Source organism: Haemaphysalis longicornis, unplaced genomic scaffold (genome assembly GCF_048455015.1).
Source record: "Haemaphysalis longicornis isolate Haplotype H1 unplaced genomic scaffold, Haemaphysalis longicornis Haplotype H1 scaffold_1, whole genome shotgun sequence".
Taxonomy (NCBI): Eukaryota; Metazoa; Arthropoda; class Arachnida; order Ixodida; family Ixodidae; genus Haemaphysalis; species Haemaphysalis longicornis.
This window is the reverse complement of record NW_027526203.1, coordinates 228,300,334-228,323,457: the sequence shown is the minus strand read 5'-3', so window position 1 is coordinate 228,323,457 and position 23,124 is coordinate 228,300,334. Positions and strand designations below refer to the sequence as shown.

Here is a 23,124-nt window from a genome sequence, read left to right as displayed (position 1 = left end):
CCCTGCAAGATTACCTTCCCGTGCAAATGTAATTCTTTGCGAGATTGCCCTGCAATTGTCTTTCGTAGCGTCAATATGGGAGAAAGGGATAGTTCATGTGTTGGAAGGAAAAAATACAATGTGGAGCTAGCGGTGGTGCGCCCATTCTATGAGTACGTGTAGACTCAACAGCTGGCTGGACATCAAAGGCGTATTTAAAGCACCAGTGTATGTAATAACCGCTAACGCATGCGAATAAATCCGTTCAACTCGATGACGCGGCCGCAGTTCGCTTCTCATTTTCGGCATACATAAGTGAGCCCATGCATAACATACACTGGTAGACTATGGCAATGCGTTTGATTCAATAGGCACCGGAGCAGCGTTGGCAGCGTTAAAAAAACAAGGAATAGAAGAGACCTATGTAAGACTCCTAGACGAAATATATGGGGAATGTACTGGCAGCATGATTCCTCACTAGCAAAGCAAAAAGTTCCCGATTCAAAAAGGAGTGCGACAAGAAGATACCAGCTCACCAAAATTGTTCACAGCATGTCTGGAGGGAGTATTCAGAAAGCTTGACAAGGAACACGCAGGTTTACGAATATACGGGGAATACTTGAGTTATCTGAAGTTTGCTTAAGACATAGTCTTGATCAGTGAATCGTCAGAACTGCAAAAAAAATATTGAAGATCTGCAATCAGACAGCATCGCAGTGGGGTTAAAAATACATGCGTAAATCTAAGGTAGTGATAAATAAGCATACTGAAGGCGCGCTCTTCACCAGAAGTAGCGGAATGCTTGAATAAGTAGAAGAAAATAACTACCTTGGAGAGGTTGTCACTACTGATGCCAACCACGAGAAAGAAATCCGGCGCAAAATAGGAATGGGTTGGGGCGCACTCGGTAAGCACTCAGAAATAATGAAAAGTAAGATACCTCTAAGCCCCGGGAGCCGTCATATATACTCTTATTAGACTGAGTATGCGAAATCAGAAAACAAACAGTAAAATGTGATTTGTGGATACAGTAGAGGCTCAGTTAAAATGCGTTAGTGTGTTTTCTCCCCTGGGTGTGTACTCCACATATATGCATTTGTGTACAACGTGCAAGCAACTTACGCAGTATCAGAGTCCTTCGACGCTTTGGCAGCATCCTCACGAAAGGTTTATTTCAAACCGATTGTTATTTCAAGCAGAACACATCCAGCTTATCGGTGTCATGGACATGTCCTGACGGCGCTTGCGGCATCCTATTAAAATACTCCATGTAAAGGCCATGTTTATGACAAGTGATCGCTTCTGGTCATTTTATTCGGATCCCTGTTCTTGCAGGCGCAAAGCATGGGCGATTGCCACATTCACCGTGATGTCTCTGGCGGCCTGCGGAATAGCCACTTGGCAAGTCGCTGGAACTGAGGTGCCGCCATTTGTCGTCGCCCCTCAGAAAACTCCGTCGTAAGTATTCGCACGCTTGTACATTATGGTGGTTTCCAGCCCTAGAGCAAACAGGGGTAATGCAATCCCGACTTATCTGGTGATAGTTTTTGTCTTGTCTGTGCCTCGGGCACCAGGTTTTCCTGGAATGCTCGTGTCTATTCGGCGCTTACACTAAGAAACGTAAGGGGTGAGCCTTCATCAGTGGTGCAGTGATTACTTTTTTGCGATTCACCGTACGTAGGTCTTACACTCAAGGGGCTTTCAACATTACACCTAAAGGACGTGTAAAAATCTAAAGTAGCCACAGCAGACTACCGGAAGTGTTGCCTGTAAAATCAACCCTGTGTATGACTGCTGCCCCTATTTTTTTGTCTTGGAAAGTTCAGTAAGCTTGTGGTTTACTTGATGCCTGTGTAAAAATTCGCATACCGGGGCAGGAATCTTACTCATTCTTACGTTGCTTACTGCTTCCAGACCGTCGATTTATGCAGTGTCAATCAAACAGCTCCTCAAATGTACTATGGCAAAGGAACGTATAGTCAAACTCATTATAATGTACAACGCACATTAGTATTCAAAGATTTATACAAGATCTGTGTAAAATAAATCTCACAAAAAAGTACACGTTAGGTACGTAACCTCTTGAGGCATCAAACTTCAGAACTATTTTTCAGACTATTTAATTCATTCTTATAGATTTTATCTGCTGAATATATCGAGCATTGTAGGTAATTTTGAACATCACTGCACGTTCCAATAATAGTTAGGCGTATCACTGCATGGAGCAGTGATAGTTAGGCCCGACTGCCATGGAGCAAGTGCCGCGAGGAATCCAAATTAAAGCGTGAAATCGCTAAAGGTACGTCGCACTTATGCACGCAATTTCTCTGGATTGAATGAAGAGTTTGCACTATCATCCGTCTAAAAAAATGTTTACTGAAAAACAAACCCCGCCTCTCTGCAAATTCCACTTTATCCCTGCAGCCTTCACCGCAGGAAACGTTCCTGTGCATTAGTACCTTTTTTTTTTTTTTTCACGTGGAACGGCAAAACTTGCTTTGACACGGAAGCTACTTGCGGGTGAAGAAAAAAAAAACAAATTCTTTAAAGAATAATTCTGGATTTTGCTTTTTTTTTGTAAATGTCTTAAATGACTAGCAGATTTATATTTTAAATTTAGCCGGCAGCACATCTCAATTATCTCCAGGCGGTTATCATTGCACATAACGTGCGATGCTTGAAGGCTCGTTTTACGTAATCGCAAGTAAGTGCCGCAATATTGCAAGCAATTTAACGTAGGTCAAATGCTGGGCAAGGGAAATAGCACCCACTCAACGTCTCCCTGGTGCTATACTATCCTCACGAACCTGAGCAAACTCGGTGTCGGGACAAGAGTCTACGAGTACATCAGCAACTTTCTTTCAGACCGCACAGCTACCCTCGCTTTAGGCAGAATGGAATCCGATGCGATAAAGCTAGGGAACAGGGGGACGCCCCAAGGCTCTGTCCTGTCCCCTTTTCTCTTCAACGTCGCCATGATTGGTCTTCCTGAAATTTTAAACCGAATTTACAGCCTTCAACATAGCCTTTACGCAGACGATGTTACGCTCTGGGTCTCCGGAGGCAGCGACGGCCACATTCAGGACACGCTACAACAGGCAATCGAAGCAGTCGAAGATTACGTCGGCCCTCGCGGTCTCAGCTGCTCTCCGCAAAAATCGGAGCTTTTACTATATCGACCAACCAGTCGAGGGCGGCGCACAGATAAGACCCCTCCGGAAGTCCATCTCTTCGCTGGTGGTGGAACCCAACGCATCCCCATAGTCATAAGCATACGGGTTCTTGGCCTTCGCATACAGGCGAACGGACACAATTCCGAAACCATCCTCGCTCTCAAAAAGAAGGTCTCTCAAATCACCCGACTCATCTCCCGTATTGCAAACCGCCATCACGGCATGAAGGAACTCAATCTAGTAAGATTAGTTGAAACTTTTGTTGTAAGCAGGATAACGTATGTCACTCCGTTCTTAGACCTTAAAAAGGACGAAGAACACAAAATCGACGCTCTCATTAGGCGAGCTTACAAGCAAGCTATCGGGATACCGCTTACCGCATCGACCGAACACTTCGAGGCACTTGGGCTACACAATACGCTAAGCGAACTCATCGAAGCTCAACGCTTAGCGCAACGAGAACGACTTACGTACAGCGCGTCTGGACGGCACATCCTCGACTCTATTGGCATCACTTACCCGAGTACTGCCCCAACCAAGGTCCCACTTCAACCAGCCATAAGAGAAGGCATATCCATACCACCCATTCCAAAAAACATGGATCCCGTGCACAATCTGGAACGAAGACACGCGCGGGCCAAAGCCCTCCACAAACAGTACGAAAAATCAGAGAACGTGGCATACGTGGACGCAGCCGATTACGAAGGCCGCGACGCCATGGCATTAGTGGTAGTCGATCGGCAGGGAAATTCCATAGCTTCCGGCTCGATTCGCACGAAGGAACCGGAAGTGATAAAAGAGGCGGCCATAGCACTGGCAATGACGGCCTCCGCAAATATCAAATATGTCATCAGTGATTCTAAATCTGCCATTATAAATTTTTCGAGAGGGCGAATCTCCCCAAAAGCGTCTGCAATTCTCACATCTGGCTTCCGTCGCGATGCGCGGACCGGCAAAATCTACCTGATATGGGCACCTGCCCACTCCGGCCTGGCCGGGAACGAGTGCGCGCACGATGCTGCTCGAGGATTCACCGACCGAGCTGACATCGACCCTAACATCCCATTCGCCCATTTGCTCCGATGGTCGGGTAGGGACCGGCTCGTGTCCTACAGGGACATTAAAAATCACTATCGTCTGGAACGGGCCCGTTTCCCCCCCGCTCACCCGTCACTCAACAAGAGGCAATCCGTCGTATGGCGGCTACTTCAAACAAACTCATATCCAAACCCGGTTATGTATAGCTACTGCTATCCACGGCAACATTCGGATAAATGCCATAAATGTAAAGAAAGGGTAGATCTTGCACATATGCTATGGGCCTGCCCGCAGGCGGCTATACCCGCGCGCAGAATCACTCGGGCGGAGCAATGGGAGACCGTGTTGCTCAGCCACGACCCAGCGGATCAAGTCTGGGCCGTCCAGCTGGCCGAAGACGCTGCTAGAGCCCAAGGGCTCTTGGCCGACGCCTAGGATCACCAGCCTCTCCCAATAAAGTTATTTCTCTCTCTCTCTCTCCAGGTACAAAACTATAAAAACGCTCGTAGCGTCATTCTGACATTCCCGCACAGCCAAAGTACAGCCAGCAACCTCGTCTGGTTGCGCAGAGTGAACACGCCTAATCGCTCGTTCATTACAAGCTGAGAGGTGGGGAGAGGGAGATATGCAGCGCCAGGACAGTTTTCGTTTCTTTGCGTCGCCGTTTAGCGCAGCGAGGCGTCCAACCATCAGTGCCTGAAGGTCGTCTAAATAAAGTTTATTCACGCACTCACTCACTCTGCAGTAATTTTTACATTGGGCTAGAAGACTGTAATTTGAGTTCCCAGTCCACATTCCGCAAAGATTAGTGAGCTTCAACGAATTTGGAACTGCATTTGTCAATGCCCCTTTTTATCTCTGTTCTTATCTGCCGCAATGAGCAACATTGGTGCCAGTCGGGAATATATTTTTCTTTCTGTTTCTCACTCCATCCTCAAACATGAATCTTCAACCAAAAGAAATGTTCGAATGTAGTACTCCCATATCTCCGTATTTCGGACAGGCTGACACATTCCTCCCCTGTTTATTAGTCCGCTCTCGAGTACGCTCTCCTAACTGTGTCAGTAGTGCGCTCCCTTTTTATTGAAGCCCCCTAATAACTCACAATTCTAACCGGGTTTGGGAATCCGATGCCCGGTTGCAGGATCAGTAACTCCTCTAAAAGGGTGACCATTGTTTCAGCGAGACGGCGTATTTGCGTCAGAAAAGGCTGTTTCCTTTGTTCACTACTCTTTCACGGCAGAGAAAAATGCCTTGGTTGCAGACGAAGTAAGCCTGAGACAAACAGTGCTATGAACAAGGCGATCGAAGAACGTCGTTTCTAGGACCAGTACATTTAGACGCCCTTCACCTGAAACGTGTGCAGATTTCGTGGCCATGCCGCGTATAATAGAAAACCAGGAAAAACAATAAATCCCGATGCCAATATTGGGGATGATGAAAACTAAGACAGCAGATTTAAGGAAATAACAAATTTTGTTCCTTGGGCACTCCCAATGTGGTAACCAAGGCGGCGAGTTGATTGTTCCTGCTTGTGCAACAAAATTTTTGCCCACTCTGACGATCACGCCTCAAACAACACGAAAATACTGCCTGTCGTGAAACGTTACAGTGATAAAAAATGTCCTGTACTGATCAATGTTGCTTGTGGCATACGATTTTTTTTAAATACACGCGCAGGGTAGGCCTTGAAATGGTGAACTACCATTACGTCCGGCCGTTCTACCATCTAGTCTGCTATTGCTCGGGCTGCATTGTTTTTTACTTATCTGAAGACTTCAACAAGCTGAAACCTTCCAAGGTAAGCACGTCCAGCATGTTTTGGTGAAGACAAAATGACGCTTGTAGTATTTTATAAATGCATATTTGCTTCCTGGTTTAACTAGATAATTTTACAATCGGGGAACTTCTCGTCAAACTCATAAATGCTTGCCGTCGTTCATTCGATGGGCGGTCCGTTCAGTTGGCTGTGTTCAAGCGCGTTTGTTCTTCCTGGCGATATCAGACTGTCGCGTACTTATTCATCGCTGTTACATACCAAAAATTCCAGGCATATTTCGCGCGATGACTTGATTGATTTTACCGTACTTTTTCATTGAGCAGCAATGACGCCAAACATAATGTCACATGGGCAAACGAGAACAGGAACTAGATCAAAACAGTGGGGAACGGAATCCCCACAGTTCCGCGAAACAAACACTTCAGCGACGCCAGATAATGGTGTACCTCGCGACCAATATTAAAAATTTCGTTATTGACTTCGGCAAGTATATAACCGCACGTTCTGTTCATTCACTTACATTGTGTCTCCCCTCCGACAGCACTTCGCCTATAAGTATGCCGGTAATTCAGCCAGCTTCTAGTCTAGTGAGCGTATCGTGTCATTTAAACTTGAAGGTTGTATCACGCGGCGAGTGTGGATAAAATAGTTGGGGCAAGTAACGGCTTTTAGGGACAAAAATAAAAAAAAGATGCATTATGCATGGTTTGTACGAGGTATGAATAGTCAATCGCATATATGATCGCTTAGCCGAGCCAAGCAACATATGTTACTCATTTATTCGCGACTGCACTTAATTAATACGGACATTATTTTTGCCCCTCACCGAATTTCAAGCGGCATATGACCCCAACCAATTGCGAAGGGAAGCACACAACATTTCCGTTCTCTATTTATTGCATTGGGACGGTAAGACGTGTTTTCGTGATTGCGCGAAACCTATTCACCGAAGGAATGTGGATTACAGTGAAGTTGCTATACGGCGATGATGTTGCGCAAAATTCGCTAACAGAGAAATCATTACATAATGCCCAATCACCCGAAAACCTTCTCGGCTACCGCTGTACCATTAGCATGGACTGCTAATCACGAGACGTAATGTGTTGGAAATTACGGCAACGCGACCATCCTTCAACATATCGGAGTGCGTTTCGCGCACAGGCTGTTCGGTGCATGCGACGAATACAGAGGTAAGGAACCCGAAGTGTTTGACGGAGACGCCTAATACCCAAGCTCGTCGGACTGAACCATACATTTGATAAACTCTCCGCTAGGGATGTCGTAGAGATGCGGAGATAAAAGAAGTTGCTTAAAAATAGTTTTTCCAACATAATGGTCTGTAGCCCAAAAGTTCTTGCTGCTCACAAGACATGTTTTAACAAACAGCTGCACGTGTGTGAGTGGATAAGCCATTGTGCCACTGTCCGTGAGATCGCAAGGTTGCTTCGAAGTAGCTGCGGAGGATTTGTCTCGTAAATTACAAAAACATAAGTAAATTCAAAACAAGTTGGCCTAGAGTGTTTCTTACGTCTTCGCATTGTCACAAAGCTGTTTTTTAATACGAAAGCAGAAGAGCGGCCGTTTGGGGTCTGTAGGAGCAAAACGGCTCCCAAAATGGCGGACCACGCCGATAATAAAAGTTAGAAACCAATTTTGTTACAAAATATGGAAAGTTTGTGACTGGGTGGAAATCGAATCCAGGGCCTCTGGAATCCGCGCTAAAAACTCTTCGCCCTAGTTACTATGGCTCCAGAGGTCTAGCTGTGCAATAGTGAACGTATCGAATGCGTTCCATATGCCCCTGGAATTAGAAAACGCCGACAATCCGTAAGCGCAAAGCGACATACAATCAGTCTGAATCGCCAGCAATACATAAAAATTAAGGGGTTTAGCACGACGAAACTAAATTTGTGCTAAGAAGTGTGCCATAGATGAGGGCCGGGAATCAATTTCAATCACCTGTGGCAAAAAAGCAAGCCGACAGGTGTGTTACTCGAAAGTGTTTTTTAAATCAAATCTTCGATATTAGGGGGAAGGGTGGTAGCATTGCAAAATATTTGAAAGAATTTTCGAAGAAATGGCGTTTAAAACTTGTTACATAAGCCACTGTGTAGTGAGCACTAACCCATTGAGAGCAATAATGGCTCGAAGCGCAGTAAACGCTTTATTTCCAAATGGTACTACATCGCATATCGAATTACATCTTGTGCAATGGTACTAATATTGAGCAAGCCACCAGTCCTCCGAATGGCACAGGGAGCGCTTGCATTCTATGATTTATCTTACGGCCCCTTTGCGTGTACACAGAAGGCTTTTGGGTTCCCCCGAACGGTTTGGAGTAGAGAAATGTACAACACTACAATGGCTCAAGCATGTTCGAAAAAATCGGAACTCAGCCGCAAGTTTTTGAGATTCCTTTTGAAGAATAAATTGTTATCTCGATGGAGAATTCATTAATTCATTACTGTCATGCAGCTTAGCTGGGGCAAGAATAATTTTTGAGTTAGGGCTTTTGCTTTTCCCCCTACATAAACTAAAAGCTGGTTTATTCGAAACGCAAGGGGACGCCCTCTTAGTTCGAAATAATTAACAATAACAACAGCACACTTCAATTGTGAGGCAGTAGGGCATTTTGAGCGCTTTTTTAACAGCGATGCAGTTTCGCAAATCGTGATTTTTCGTGTCGGCAGTTAAAAATACGAAGAAATGGCCGAGCGCGCGCAGGTGAGCGCGGGCCTCGCGGCGTCCACCCGGCACATCACAAAACAAAGAAAATGCCTACCGCTCGTGTGCGCATGCCTCGCGACGAGTGCCCAACGTCCCCTGCACACGTTTATCAAGCCAAGCATACCCACTTAGGAAGACTCACCAAGATTGAGGCCACCGGTCAGCAGTTAAATAAACAAGAAAATGCCGAGCGCTCGTGTGTTCCTACCTCGCGGCGACCGCTCAGGGTCCTCTGCCCAAGTTTGCAAGTTTGTCAAGCCAAGCATACCCGCTTAAAAGATTGGCCAAGATTGCCCCCCCCCCCCCAAAAAAAAAAAAAAAAACTCAGCGTTCGCCGTAATCGTGGCAACACTTGGTCGGAACAAGAAATTATCCAGCGTTCCCCGTAATAGTGGGAACACTTACTCGGGAAGGGAAAGACACGTAATAGCGTACGCCCCTCCAAGGTGATGTCCAATGATTATCACTTCCTAAAAAATGAAAGAAGCTCACACTTATAGCCACAATGATGAAGTATATGTCATTGCAACAGCAAAAAAAGAAGCAAATCCGCTGCACTCGTGAACTTCAACCTTCGTGATGGTCGTGAAGGTTGCGTACAGCTTTGCTACCTTCAAGTCATACAAGGTAGTGTGAGCTGCCTTATTTTTTTCCTGGGAAAAGTGTGCTGCAATATCGTTCACACAGGGTGATGTTTCACGTTATACCCTCACCGCAGAAGGTTCTGCAATACCTTAAGCCAAGTCCCACAAGTTCCTTCGTGTCACATTTGACTGCTCGACGCCATGGGCCCGGCATACTCGGCAACTGAATGAGAGGCTTCTGTATTTTGTGCGCATTCTTTTTATGCTCGGCCGAAATTTCTGGGGCTGCTCTGTATCCTCACTCCTTTGCCTGTATAAAGCCCTCTTTGTCGGCCTCTTGCGTTACACGGCATTTTCCATATTTCGCTGGGTTTCTTTGGCAGTCAGAAAAAATGAGTACGCAATCAGTAAGTCGATGAAAAGGCCGCAGCTACAGGTTTCCCTCGTGGGTAGCTACAAGTGCCTCATTGACACATTAATGGTCGACACAGCGCTTCTAGAGTTAGATAAATAATTACAGTTACCTAATTAAATCTCAATAATAAAAAAAAATTACTGGCCGCACCTACACTGTTCTGGAAACATTATGCATTAGGTTTTCTTCGACTAACGCCATTACTCTTTTTTTGTCATCTTGGGGCATGATAGTTCGGACCCACTGTATATATAAGTAATCCCTGGTTAACTCGAACTCGGATATCTCGAAATATCGGTCAAGTCGAATTTTTTTTTCGTCGAGCATTTACCTCCCAATGGCGCCATGTACTTGCCCCCCTTAATCTCGATACGTTTTTCCGGAGTACCACAGATAGCTTGAAAAGTAGACGGACAGGAGACAAGGCAAAGTCCGCTACATGCAGATGATAAGGTCTCCGTTCTATCGCTTGACTCCCACTACGCGGCCAACACGGTCGTGAACGGCAAATTTACGCTGTACGAGACCGATCGTTCCCGTTACCGGAATGCTGTCCGACGTCTACGTCGTTGAGAGTGCTGTGGACGATGCAGCTGATCGTGGGGACGAAGAGGAGGCTCAAGAAGTGCCTACAACGGCAGAAAAAACCGAGATGCTCCGCCTTCTTTGCAACAAGGTTGAATGTAGCTGTGGCGACCAGCAATTGATGCGGTGCATTGAGCAGCTCGAGGACACGTTTCTGGGACAGATGGGAGCGCGAAACAGGCGAGCATAACGCAGTTCTTCTTCCTCAATATTAAGAATTCGTTTTTCCTTAAAACATTTTTGCCTTTATTACGAAAGCTCATCTGTGCAGTGGAACTCTTGTTACCAGCCTTAGCAACTAATTCAGTAACCTAGCCGCAAATTTCCGGCATTTCGCTTAACTCAAAACTCGGCTTATCTCGAAATTTTCAGCGGATTTTACGACTTCGAGTTAACGAGAGATTAAATATTATCTGTTTCCCTAGCTATCACTTGAGTTCTGAGGCAACTAACCAGCCTTAAAACGGAGGCAGCAAATCTCTTTCCATGCACATTTCAGGCCCTTCAAGCTATAGGTTGGTGCATAGCAGCGTGCTGCGGTCTATGTGCCGTGCTCCAAAAACTGGCCTGGTACCGAAACCCGACGCCCACTACCGAGTTGGGCAAGCTGTTCACGGCCTTCTTCGACCGCATCCTATGGTCCTTGTTCCTGTCCCTGATAACACTGGCATGCGGCTCGGGTCGCGGCGGTGAGTGCCCACGCACGTTTCTTGCCATTTTATTGCACTGGAAACCTTGAGTAGACACTGTTCTACTGAATACGCGAGCATTTCTGTGACATTGACCTCTGGATTGGGCAGCATTGACCGCAAAGAATTGAGCCTACTAAGGTTTTAGTGAGGTTATAAAAGCGGTGGTGGCGTAATGTTGTATTTACTCCTAAAGGACCTCTTTTTTCACCCTGTTTCCACAAAGCGGGATGACATAAAACCTAATAACAATCCCATGCATGTGAACCATGCAGGGGTTCGCTTCTCCGCCATGTTTACAGCCGGAAGGGGGGATGTAATAAGGTGATTCCGAGCTGCACTCTACGCGTCTTCAAGTACATATGTTTCTTTCTATCCATGATGTAGCAGGTTCGGATCCTGCTCACCAACGTGGTATAACAACTAAAGGACAAAAAGGCATTGCAGAGACGTACTCCAAACTCATAGATTACACGACAGCACTGTTACGTTTGACCAAAATTTGCATGCATGCTTTAGTGGTAATGGCCCGGTTAACAAAATATTGATAGCCTAACTACAGAATAATGCGTTTCTTATTCAAGGGAACATGTATCATGTTACCAAGAAAGCCAATTCAGGATTTTCGAGATTGCGATACTTTATTGCTCTAGGCCGATGTTTGGTGCAGATTACGAATGCATATACGCGGACTTGCAACAAAGAACTAGAAAATGTGCAGTACCTCTGCACGTTGCTGTATCTTAGATAAAAAAACAAAAACGGTTTTTGATCGGGTTGCCAGGGAACGTGCCAAACACGGTATTCTCTCCCGAGATACGTACAAATCAGGCACGGCAGGTACGACCCATCCTGCTACCTAAAAATAATGAACTTACCTTATTTACAAAAATAATACGCAGAATTTGACAAAGAGAACATTTTAATGGAGCGCTATTCCAGAAGGCCCGAGTTAGACCTACTCCCGAGTTTCCATCTGCTTGGGTTGTGAAAGTAGTGATAGTGGATCATTCGATACACCTCGAGAGAAACCACCGGAATCGCTCGCAGTATGCTTGGCATATTCACCGCTCTGTATTGGGCCCGCCTACGTTGATAAAGTGCGGCTTGTGCTATCTTCCGCATGCAGCACCATCTGAAATCGATTGCAATACTCATTCCCTTGCAGAAACTAGATAACCCAACTGTTACTTTGAAATCCCAAGCCTGGCTGTTGGCCACGCCAGGCGCGGGGCTGTCCGTTTTTCTTGGTGTTCTGTTTTAAGTGCGATGCACTTTATAAGCGACCCCGAACCTTCCGCCGTCCGCATTGCTCCTCCTCCTCTCCCCTAGCAACGGCGCGAGGAGCGGAGAGGAGCGTCTGTAGCAACGGCGCAGCGACGTCACACCCCACGTGACCCGCGCGCGCTCCGCCTCCCGCGCCGTGGCTGCGCGCGCCCGCGCCGGCTCCCGCACCGCTCCTCGCGCCGTGACGTCACACTCCCACGTGACCGCACGCTGGCGCCTTTGCGTCTGCTCCCCCTCTCCTCGCGCCGTGACGTCACATGCTCTGCAGCTGGCGCGCCTCTCCCCCCGTTAGGTTTGCACTCACCCTCGGCGCGCGCCTCTCCCCTCGCCTGACAGCTCCCCCTCGCCGGTACTGCGCCTCTCAAGGCGATGGCAGAATTACTACGCCGTGTACTCTCGGCGCAAGAAATGCATTCGCACTTCCTCACGATTCCCTTCGGGGAGGTGGGGGCAATTTTTTTCCACTGAATTATGTTTGTTTGCTACGTGGCATGATTGTAGACACAGTGCAGTTCTGCGCAAGCACAAACCAATTCATCAAAGGGGTCCACTGTAGCGAACGGTACACGCCCTACTCCCAACCATCAAATATGGCTTTTGTTTACGGCTCGGTTGAGTGTGCACGGCAGGCGCTTATCACAAATCGTCCCCTTTCAAGAGCGTGTTTGAGCATTGGTGAGTGCGTTTGAGACATTGAAGTTGTGTCATTCGTCATCGACTGTGTTTTCACGGTGTATGAAGGAGGCCCCCGTTGGAAAATCGTGTCGTCTTGACCTGTCCTATCTGCTCGGACAATAGTGAACTCCAATTCAGACAGAACACCCCCGCGACTGTGGCACCATTGGCTGACGGTGGCCTAGGGACTTCATTTTTGTTTTATGCTAAGTTCTTCTCGCTGCTAGCGGGCATCAAATGACGACTTCGTGGCTACGACGCTAAGCCAACACAAAGTGGACGCCATGGTGGGTGTGGCTTCGGTTGTTATGCTTTGCCCACAAATGGGCTGGGTGTGTTTGACTGACATTAAAACTCGGAATAAACTCGGGCATAGTTTTTCACGGCCGAGTTGAACTCGGGACGCCTGTGGTGGCCACTGCTGCGTGGTGGTTTATCTTTGTGGTCGTCGTAGCAGGCGTATTTCTACCGCGATAGGTCTTTTAAACGAAGGAGGAATTTCGAGCTCGTTTTTATCTCTCGAAGAGTGCTGTGCATGGCTTGTGGTGATAGACCCACTTTGGGACGACTTAAAGCCGGCTTTCGCTACATGACCGTCGAGGAGCATGTGTTGTGTGCGATTCGATTTTACGCGACCGGCAGCTCCTACAGAAGCGTTGGTGGCGACCGCACCATCGACCGACATCAGTGGACCGTCAGCAGGTGTGTGCGCAATGTAGTCAGTGGAGACGTGTTTCTCAGACCTCGCCTTTCTTTTATGTGGTTTGGAGGACACGGCTTTCGAAGGTTCCTACCGCGCGACTATCCGTCTGCAGCCGGAGCGTGCGCTTTAGTTATCGTCTACTTGGAAAACCGTTCCGAACGAGGCGTTGCATGAGCGAGCGTTTTGTTATTCAACAGCGCGGCAGGCAGTTTCCCTCTAGGGGTTGCATGACACGCATTTCTTGTTAAAATTTACACCATCTTCCCGCGAGGGGAACCATGGGGTAGATGCGACGCATCGGGGGTTGCCGTTGCGTTATTCAAATCATCGGACGATGACATCGGAGCGCCGGCGGCGGAACGACTGAGCGGAGCGGAGCACTTCCCGCGTTTATATGCAGCGGAATAAGAGAGAGCAGCGCATAGTAGCGCATGCGCATGTGTTAACCGAGCGCAAGCTGCGCGCTAACGCACAGCTGGCACGGCGACGGGAGTGAGCTGACCGCGCTGACGCACAGATGGCGCTGCGGTGAGAGCGGCGGAGCGCACAGCTGCCGCGCCGAGGATGCGGACTACGCCGCGCGGGACAAGACGAGTTAAAGAGGTGCGTCGCATCTAAAACGTAACTGCCAGGATAGCTTAGGCCGGGTTCAGACTGTTGCCGCACCTGTTATAATATCTGTAAAGAATGACGTCATTTGACGTCTCAGCCAACCGATGAAACACCGTTTTTTTACGTCCATAGCGCACGATATGGCTGTTACATCGGTAGTCTGAACATAGCCTTATCCGTATTACATATACTGTCAAGGAGACAGTCGACGCACCGATAGCCGGTTGAGGTGGTTTATTCAGAGGGGTGAGGCCGATGGAACGCAGGTACGAGCGTTGAGATAACCCAGCTCGTTTCTCGCGCATGGACCCTCTGGGGTTCATCTTCCTCTGACACGTCTTTGGCGCAAGTTCCCTGCGTCTGGATTGAACATAACCATACCTTCCTCTTCAGCATGGTTGATGCTGGCACGGCGCGTACCCCGATAGCCTGATGGCCTGTTGCATCTGTTCGTTATCCTCGCTACAATACAATCAACGGCACGTGTCTATTGTCAGAGACGATCTCTACCCATTTCAACGGGTTTTGTGCAGCGTCACCGTCGTGTGGCAGGAAGCAGAGCATGGAAAGCGAGTAAAGGGGAGAGCTAAGATTTAAAGTAACCGTGTGACGCCAGAGGGAGTGTAAGCGGTAGTAGAAAGGGCGCCAAGGAAGCATGGGTTGGGAGGGAATTGAACTCTCTGTATAAAAAAACAACCGTGGACAGCTTCGTCGAACGAGAGCGGTAAAGAGCAAAATGAAATAAAATAAACAAACCAGAAAAGTTGTTGTCCTTGTTGCTATTCCTTTGTTCGTAGCAGATGGCCACTTGGGGGATTAGCCCGCAATGGGGAACTTTGAGGACCTAACGTGCCCGGTTCGCAGAATTCATAACACTGTGAATTTGAAAAGTAACAGTTGTAGAATAGTGCGTGCAGGGTGAAGCCTGAACGTGATGTCACGAGAGTAGCACAGGTGCACACCACCCTCGCAGAACCCCGATTCCAGGGAGGCTGTGACGTGTTCCAGTCTGCTTGCACACTAAGACGAAAAATGAAAGAGAAGAAACTGACGCCAACGCGTAATAGCAGTAAAGAAGCAGTTCGAAGTAATCCGTGACAAAAGACAAAGAAGCGGAAGCGAGGAAAAAGGCGAAAGTACAATATATCAGAAAATAAGTTGCTAATCCGTATCGCCAGGCTTTCGCCCTAAAATAACGTAAGCAGACTGGATTACCCCGAGGAAATTTTGTGTCGAAAAGCGGAGGGTTGGGATAACGTAATACGAGCAGCAACTCTTTTCAATGTGGCACGCTTCCATCACCCGCTTTTTTTTCATTCGGCCGTAGTCACGTGATTGCACTGTCTGCCAACGACGGTGGAAACTGCTTCTTAGGATGAAAAATTTTCTACAAAAAGCTCATATAAAACGCCTGAATAAAAAATAAAATGAACTTTGTACTGATGTACAGATTCATAAATTAAAAGTACAATAAAATAAAGTAGTAGGATTTGCTTCCCTCAGTAGCCACTGGTGCAGCAGTGGAGCGAGAGAACGCAATGAAAGATGCGGCACGGCCTAATCGCGCATGCTTGGAGCGTGCTGGCCTGGAACGATTACGTCACCTCAATAACAATAATCAGCAAATAGCATGAATCGCATTTTTAAACTGTTTTTCCCTGCCCCAAAATATTACCGTGAGCTTGTTATTATCGCCACATAAGCGCCCTGCCCGAGTTTCGCTCAAACTTGAGCCTTCTGCAATAGCACGCCTGTTAACAAATCACAGGTCTTGCAACAAAATAGACATTGCTGATGTATGTACGATCTAGGTCATTCGGGTCGAAGCCCGAAATTCTACCATTAGGCTAGTGAGTCCGAACCGCCGGGTCATTTTATCAGTTACTCAAAACAATAGGAGGTGTGCTCGATGTGAACCAGTGGATGGCGTTCGGTGCGTGCAGGAAGTGGCGGACCTCATATCGAGGGTATCATATCACCGATCTGCTTCCGCGTTGCTACAGTATCTTCGCTGAGGTATAAAGCATAGAGTTCTATAGCAATATATAATACAGGGAAATTTTTCGCTGCACTCGCACGCCGTCATGGGAACCTGAATAGCTGCTGAGAGCGTTCCATTCTTACTTGGACTGCAGCAAGCCTTCGTGTAGCACGTGACGACAGAGGGAAGAACAGGAGCATTATATTTATTATGAAAGCATAGGTCTCCCTTTCGGCAAAATAGCCGGCACCCGGCGTCGGCGATTGCGTGTAGGAAAAAAAACTCCTTCTTAAGCTTAGCGTGGCTTGCCGATGGCGTTACCCACGTTAGCTCCAGTTATTCGCGCCGAAAACCTAGAAAAAGCACTGAGCAGCGTTTAATTGGACATTGGTGGTTGGCAATCACAACAAAAAAAAATTGCGCAGGAGACCTCGTTTTTTTCTCTCCTGTTGAAGTTGCATAAAGCTTGAAATAATTTTTGGCGCAGCTGGTTTTCATTAGCTATAATTGCATGCTTATGAAAACTTTGTATACTCTTAAAAACCATATCATGGTTTCTGCCGCCACCATCAACTGTTAAGCTTGCTGGTGAACCGCGCCTGCAGGTAAAATAGAAAAGCTTCACGGCTGTCCACGACTGCCTCCCCTTGAAGCACGGCTGCCCTAGACACTGGCGCCAGATTTCGATATAGTATATATTAGCATGAAACTATTCCTTGCGGCTTTTAAATAGTGTATATGCATCTTAAATTCATCCTATCACATTGGTAAGGTGCTAATCCATCTTCATTCTGGACTTCTTGCTTCCATTCTCTACGCTTACGGTCTGGGTATTCCGATGTTCATAACCCATGCATTATGGCCCCACGTCAGCTCTCGGCTCTGCGCACCGTAAAGCTTGCTAGTGGGCCCAACATTCGCTCCATCTTCATGCCTGCAATGCAGACTACGGAACAACTACACCGCGAGTGATCGTTCCCTTGCGCGCGGCCCAGGGACCTTTTGCGAAAGGGTGTTTTCCCGAGAGATGAGGCCTACATGCCATCTGACTGAGTCGTATGGCGGTGCGCCACTCTGATGCTGAGGCGAAGACTGTCAGCAAGTACTTTGCTCAGAATGTCAGTATGCTGAAGGAAGTAATTACTATGCAGTGCCCGGAGCTTACGTGGTTACCCATTTTGGAGGAATTGTCTTCTTTCGATGTTTATGATAGTTTTCGCCCACCGAAGTTCGGTGAGTGGGTTTTAAACCGACACTGATATGTTTTAAACCAGCATCGTAGACACTGATGTGACTGTTTGTTCAATATGCAATAAAAAAAAAAACAGGCGTGTGCGGTCGACATCTTTAATTTTTGACAAAATGTTTGTATATAGCTCCTTGTGCACAGGGGAATGCATATTTAAATTTATTCTGTGGAAAAAAAAACTCATTCCTCAAAAAAATTACCAAAGTTGGCTCGGGTCACTAGCACATTCAGCACCTCGCGGAAAATTTGAAACTTCTATCCAGTAAAACAAAAAACTCCTGCGGCCATCACCCGAGTTCATTTTATGGGAAGACGCTGCATACTTTCAAATTATTTAACGTATTCGCGTTTGGCGTGCAGAGCGAATGTTTTTGAAATATATAGTCCCGAATTGGAAAATTTTTTTTAAAATTGCCCGAACCTGGGGACTTTTTCCTCTGCATCCGTTCAAATTATTCAGTATTATTCTTGTTTTCTTGTTCAATCGTCGTGATAATTTTAATTTATGTGGTGAAGACGGTTAAATTTCAATGAAAGCACCCTATTGCAGCTAGGTAACGCATTTTAGAATATTCTGAACGCCAATTAAAAAAAAACGTCCATTTTCACTTTTTTCAAACTCACAAATTAAAGCCAACCTTGCTCTCTATCCCCTATATCACAAATATGGTGCACTATCTTGGTTGTTTTGCAGCTACAAAACGCCAAATATGTCCTTGTTAGCAGTATCGCGGTGACATACGCAAGGGGTTGGAAAGATATTGCAATGTAGGGAGAGAAATGGCGACATTTCGTTCAAGGCGACATTTCGTTTCCAAGTCAGCACAGGCACGGCGGTACCTCCTGTTGAACCTGGCACCGCCTAGCGGCTAACTTCAAACACCGCCGCAATCTTTTTGGATGAACTGTTAAAACTAGCTCGCAGTTCGGCCTCTATTATCTAGCCGGTATTGTCGCAGATTACAAAGCTTCCATCCTGGCTTCAAACAAGAGCAATGCCGGCTTTTTTTTTATTTCCAGGATTTTTGTATGAGAAAACCGAAGCCCCGTTTTTAAGAGAAAGATGTCTCCCATGCAATCTGAATCAAAGTCAAATTCCAAAATCCAAACTGTTTCGACCGTGTCGGATTGACGCAGTCTCATAAACGTCGCCTTCATAACGCGAGGGACCCAGGTTTGATTCCGACCACGGGAAGGGATTTTTTTTTCTTAGGGGCTTGATGTGGCTATGAAAGCCAAGTGTAAACTTGGCTTTCCAGTACACTGTTTTGCGCAACGAAAGACGCCATCAGTGAGGCATGAAAAGCTTTCCTTTAAAAAAATGCTCATTTAGATCAACTTTAGGCATTGTTTTTGTAGATATGTGAGCTTTAAAACGATTTATGTCAGTTTGTCGTGTGGAGGGGGACGGCTATAACCATATTGATCTAAAGTTACGCATCGCACCGGAAGTGCCCGTCCTGCAACGACTTGAAAACGGAACGTGCCGTTTCCAAGACCACCACAGCCTGGCTAGGTAAACCTGACTCGAGGTTTACCTAGCGCATTCATTGTGGCTTCCAGCTAAGGAACGTGTGTTTGGTGCGTGTACTGAGGCATCTGTTGCATTGAGTGACCGTGACTGATGCCTCCGTTTGTAATTTCAGGATATTAATTGCAGAAGTATCAATTAGCCGGGCGGCAGTGTGCGCTCTCGCAAATGCCTCTTTTTCTTGCCGATGCCAGATCGGTACGTGCCTGGTCGTATAGTAACGAATGACAGAAGATAAATGTGCAAAAGAAAAATATATATGTGGAACTAGTGAATGCGTAGTGGCCTTTTACTTAGCTGTTTCTGAAGCATGTACTTCGGCCTATAAGAGGTATTTGAGCGTGCTTATTAAATTATGATCAATTAGGGGAGCAGCAACGTCGGTCTCAGCTAAATGCCGTCTATGCTTGTCGATGCGACTGCATGCATGGGTCGAAGGAGAAGAAAGGACGCAAAGGGTAAAGGGTGATGATAATATTGACACTGCATGTCTAGCAATTGGACACTGACGGTTGTGAAATCACTACTTTATAATGAGGGCTCAGGTGTCCACATGCTTTTTCTTTTTAACTGCTCCGGAACTTGAGTAAAGTTTAACATTTTTTTGTCTCTGATGGCGGCCGTTATTGCTCTTACTGTGCAGGTTTCGTGGGCCAGTTCTTGTCCTGGGAGCCGTTCGTACCTTTGAGCCGGCTGTCCTTCGGAGTGTACCTCATCCACCTCCCCTTCCTCGAGGTGCTTCTTGCAACGGCGAGAGAACGTCTCTACTACTCCATGTTTAACCAGGTGAGACAGATATTCGCTGTCAAGCGCTACCTGCGGGCAATTATGGGCAGTGTTATGGGACGAGCATTATGGTTCCTAGAAGCTTGGACTGTTGCCGATAGGCGAAAGAACGGCAACGCAGTTTTAGTAGGCAGACAGGCGCCGGTTCCTCAGTTTATTCACGGCGCTTAATACCGACTTGGAGCAGTGGAACGCGGTAAATTCAAATTGACTTGAGCAAACCTCTAGCGTGTTATGTTGGGAGGAACCAGACGAGAGAGGGAGAGTATGAGAGGTGAGCGGGAAAGAGAAAGGAGGCCTTTACTTCGCAGGGGCGCCAGTCGACTATTGTCTTTCGGCGACATTTGCAACAAAAGGAGCAGATACGCGGCCTTTTTTTTGCACTTTTACTAAAATCTACCGCAGGAATGAACTAATTTAGCGAATGCTAGAACTACAGTAACGAGCCAGCAGCAATTAAAACGTCTGGAATCTCCTAAACAGGAAATTCGTCATGTTGATGATGATGATCAATGGAGGGGCTAGCCCCATCCTGCGGCTAACGTAACCGCCACTTTTGGATTTTGCTTGGGTAGCGTGACACCACACCAGCTAGCAAGAGTAACTACCCTTCACGATTTTTTTTTCGCCCGCACCGCAAACTACCGTGCGTTTCCACGTGTAAGTGCAATATCGGTTCCAGAGTTACGTTTTGAGGTGCTAGGCCGTCCAATTGGCGCGTAATCGCGCGTATCCACTTCTGTCTGTGGTATCGGTTTGTCGGTGACGAGTGCTGCTGCTAGAAAACGAAAAGCCGAAGAGTGTTAAAAGGCAAAAGTGATACTTAAGTTACGTTTGTTAATACGGGGAAAAGTGGATTTGCTTCTGTGGAGCCCGTGTAGTGTTCGTGCGACAGCAGTAGGCGCAACTCACGCAGTTTTTCACTCTGAAATAAATAAAACAAAGGCGAGTTCAGCTTCTCTTATGTCTAGCATTTTGGCTTCATTTCTACTTAATTTCCTGGACCATTAACTCGAAACCTGCATGGAACGAAAACCTAAACGTAACAAAAAATTGCGAGCTTCTGTCAAATTCGTTACATCCATGTTTAGCTGTAGTAAGTTTGCAACGTCGGTTCGAATTTCTGGAATGGAAAAACATTCAGTCTCTGTTTTTGCAATGCGAGCCATTAAATCATTAAGCATGTCTTCTGTAGAGGCTAAGCGGCTGTTCATAGCTTTTAATTCAGAAATGACTGAATCCTGGCCGGCTTATATCTTAGCTAAAGGTTTCTGAAATGTAGGTTCGGTTGAACTAAAGCATTAAATGCGCTACGTGTGGTGGCACCGGGATTTTCTTCCACGTCTCCGGAGTGTAGCAGAAGCAATCGAATGTTATTTACACACTGGCTAAACAAAGCTGCAAGAAACTGAGGGCTCGGCAGTTGCAATGAGCACCGATTGCTAGATTTCTTCGCAAATAAGGGTTCGTATGTACGCACCTGCAGATCGACCAGTAGCGTGGTTAGACGTTGCGGCATTTCGGAGCAGCTTCCGAGCCCACGAAGTGTCGGTGCAGATGCGCGCGCTTTTACACCAATCAGCAACGTTGATGTCGATGTTGGTGGCGGCGGCGTCAAAGCTTTTATTACCAAGGGGGTGCTGACGTTGGGGCCATCTTTCGGTGGAAATGAAGGCGTTGTCAGTCCGAGATGTACGGTGAATACTGTGGTTGGTTCGGTGTTGTGGCGATAACTTGATCCGGATTGGCGTGGCTGCGGTGAAGTTGCAGAAAGGGCCTGCAGAACGAACAGTAGCAGGGTTAGGCGTTGCGGCGTGTGGGAGCAGCTGCCGAGCCCAACAAATCAGCTGCCGAGACCACCATATTAAAGCTAGAACGTGCTGCATTTTCATGCGGACAGTTGGGACCTGGCTTTGCTATAAAACAGACATAAGGGTCATCTTTACATCAATGCACTGAAGTGGCAATTCGTGCTATCAAAAAAGCAAATTCTGGGAATGACAGCAACATGTATAACATCTGACTCAAATATGTGGTCGGCGCCGTGCACTGCTCAACGCACAACTTTACGCTTGCATTGCGTGCTGCCATTGCGGAGGCTGAAACTCTGAGTAAAATCGCTATTTGACCTAATTTTATTCTTGGCTGCATGAATTTCTCACTCGAGTGCATTGTGGTAAAGCTGGACAATAGGAGTGTCTGACAGCGGAGGTAGCGCGGCCAAGTGGATTCGCCGCATGCTTCGAAATTTGGGTACTTCTTTTATTGTGATCGTTTCTGTTGCAAGTCTAAATTCCTTTTTCGGTCTGCATTTCTCTTCATTGTTGTTTGTATTGTCCATTATGCCAACCTTGTGCATTCTCTTTTGTGGTTGTTTTAGTTTACGCTACTCTTCGCCCTCATTGTGTGGAGTGTGCTGCTCTCTTGCGTGCTCTACCTGGCCTGTGAAGCGCCCACTGCCAAGCTGAGCAAGCTGTTCTTCGAAGGCGCCATTCGCAAGCAGCGGTCTGCAAAAAGCACGTCGGGTGCCACCGGGAAGGTCCCGGTCGAGCCGGTAACCGAAGCCTAAGCCTGTGGTCGGCGTAATCGGGAAACTGCTGAGATGACTGACCCCTCTCGATGACGGTCCGAAGATGTGTGTTCCCATTGATTAACCTCGTATAGGTGGTTTGGTATGGGGCGAAGTGTTATCACCAGATATTATTTGTTGAAAAGCAGTCCCAAATGTACTTAATAAATTACCAAATTTTATACTCCTACTTCCCAAGTTCCTGATTGTCCCTGGTGTGAATTACCGGCAAATATGTTGCTACTTTACATATTTTCTTGGTTGGCCATTAAACAATTACGCGCATTTTTGGTTGCACTGTCAATCCTGCAGTGGCACATATTTTCAATAAATGTTGCTCCAAATTTGTAAATATGAAACCACACACGTGCTTTGATCGCAGAGAGCAAAAAAAAAAACATTCTCATGCCTTCAATTAGAAGCCTGCCATCGAGCCCAAGTGCCAAAACTACTGCTGTCAAGGTGTTGTGAGCACCGAGAAGTACCTGGTATAGCATAGGCTTGTCGAGGACCTACGAAATTTGTTTGAGATGAAATATCTAATTACTGTAAAGACGCGTATTTATTTCTTAGAAATGTCCCGTTTAAATTTGCCTTTTCAAAGCGATGAAATGTTTGTTCTCTTAACAAATCTTCACTAAGGTTAACTCACAGATATCCATTCACAAACAGGACGGTAACAACCAAGTGCGGTATTAGCTGGCGCCACGAACACTAAAGGGACTCTACAACACTTCTGATAAGCGCTTTCAATCTTTCCT

The 23,124-nt window shown here is 46.7% G+C and overlaps 1 protein-coding gene across 1 annotated transcript in view; it reads left to right on the top strand.

Moving 5' to 3' along the window:
• Positions 1-22,641, top strand: part of LOC144142518 (nose resistant to fluoxetine protein 6-like) — a 95,650-nt gene extending 73,009 nt beyond the window's left edge. The window contains exons 12-16 of the mRNA XM_077674096.1: positions 1,315-1,437; positions 5,871-5,991; positions 10,781-10,970; positions 19,652-19,794; positions 22,175-22,641. Coding sequence (XP_077530222.1) covers positions 1,315-1,437; positions 5,871-5,991; positions 10,781-10,970; positions 19,652-19,794; positions 22,175-22,363 — 766 coding nt within the window. The 3' untranslated portion in view covers positions 22,364-22,641. The remainder of the gene's footprint in view (positions 1-1,314; positions 1,438-5,870; positions 5,992-10,780; positions 10,971-19,651; positions 19,795-22,174) is intronic.
• The last annotated feature ends 483 nt before the right edge of the window (positions 22,642-23,124 follow it).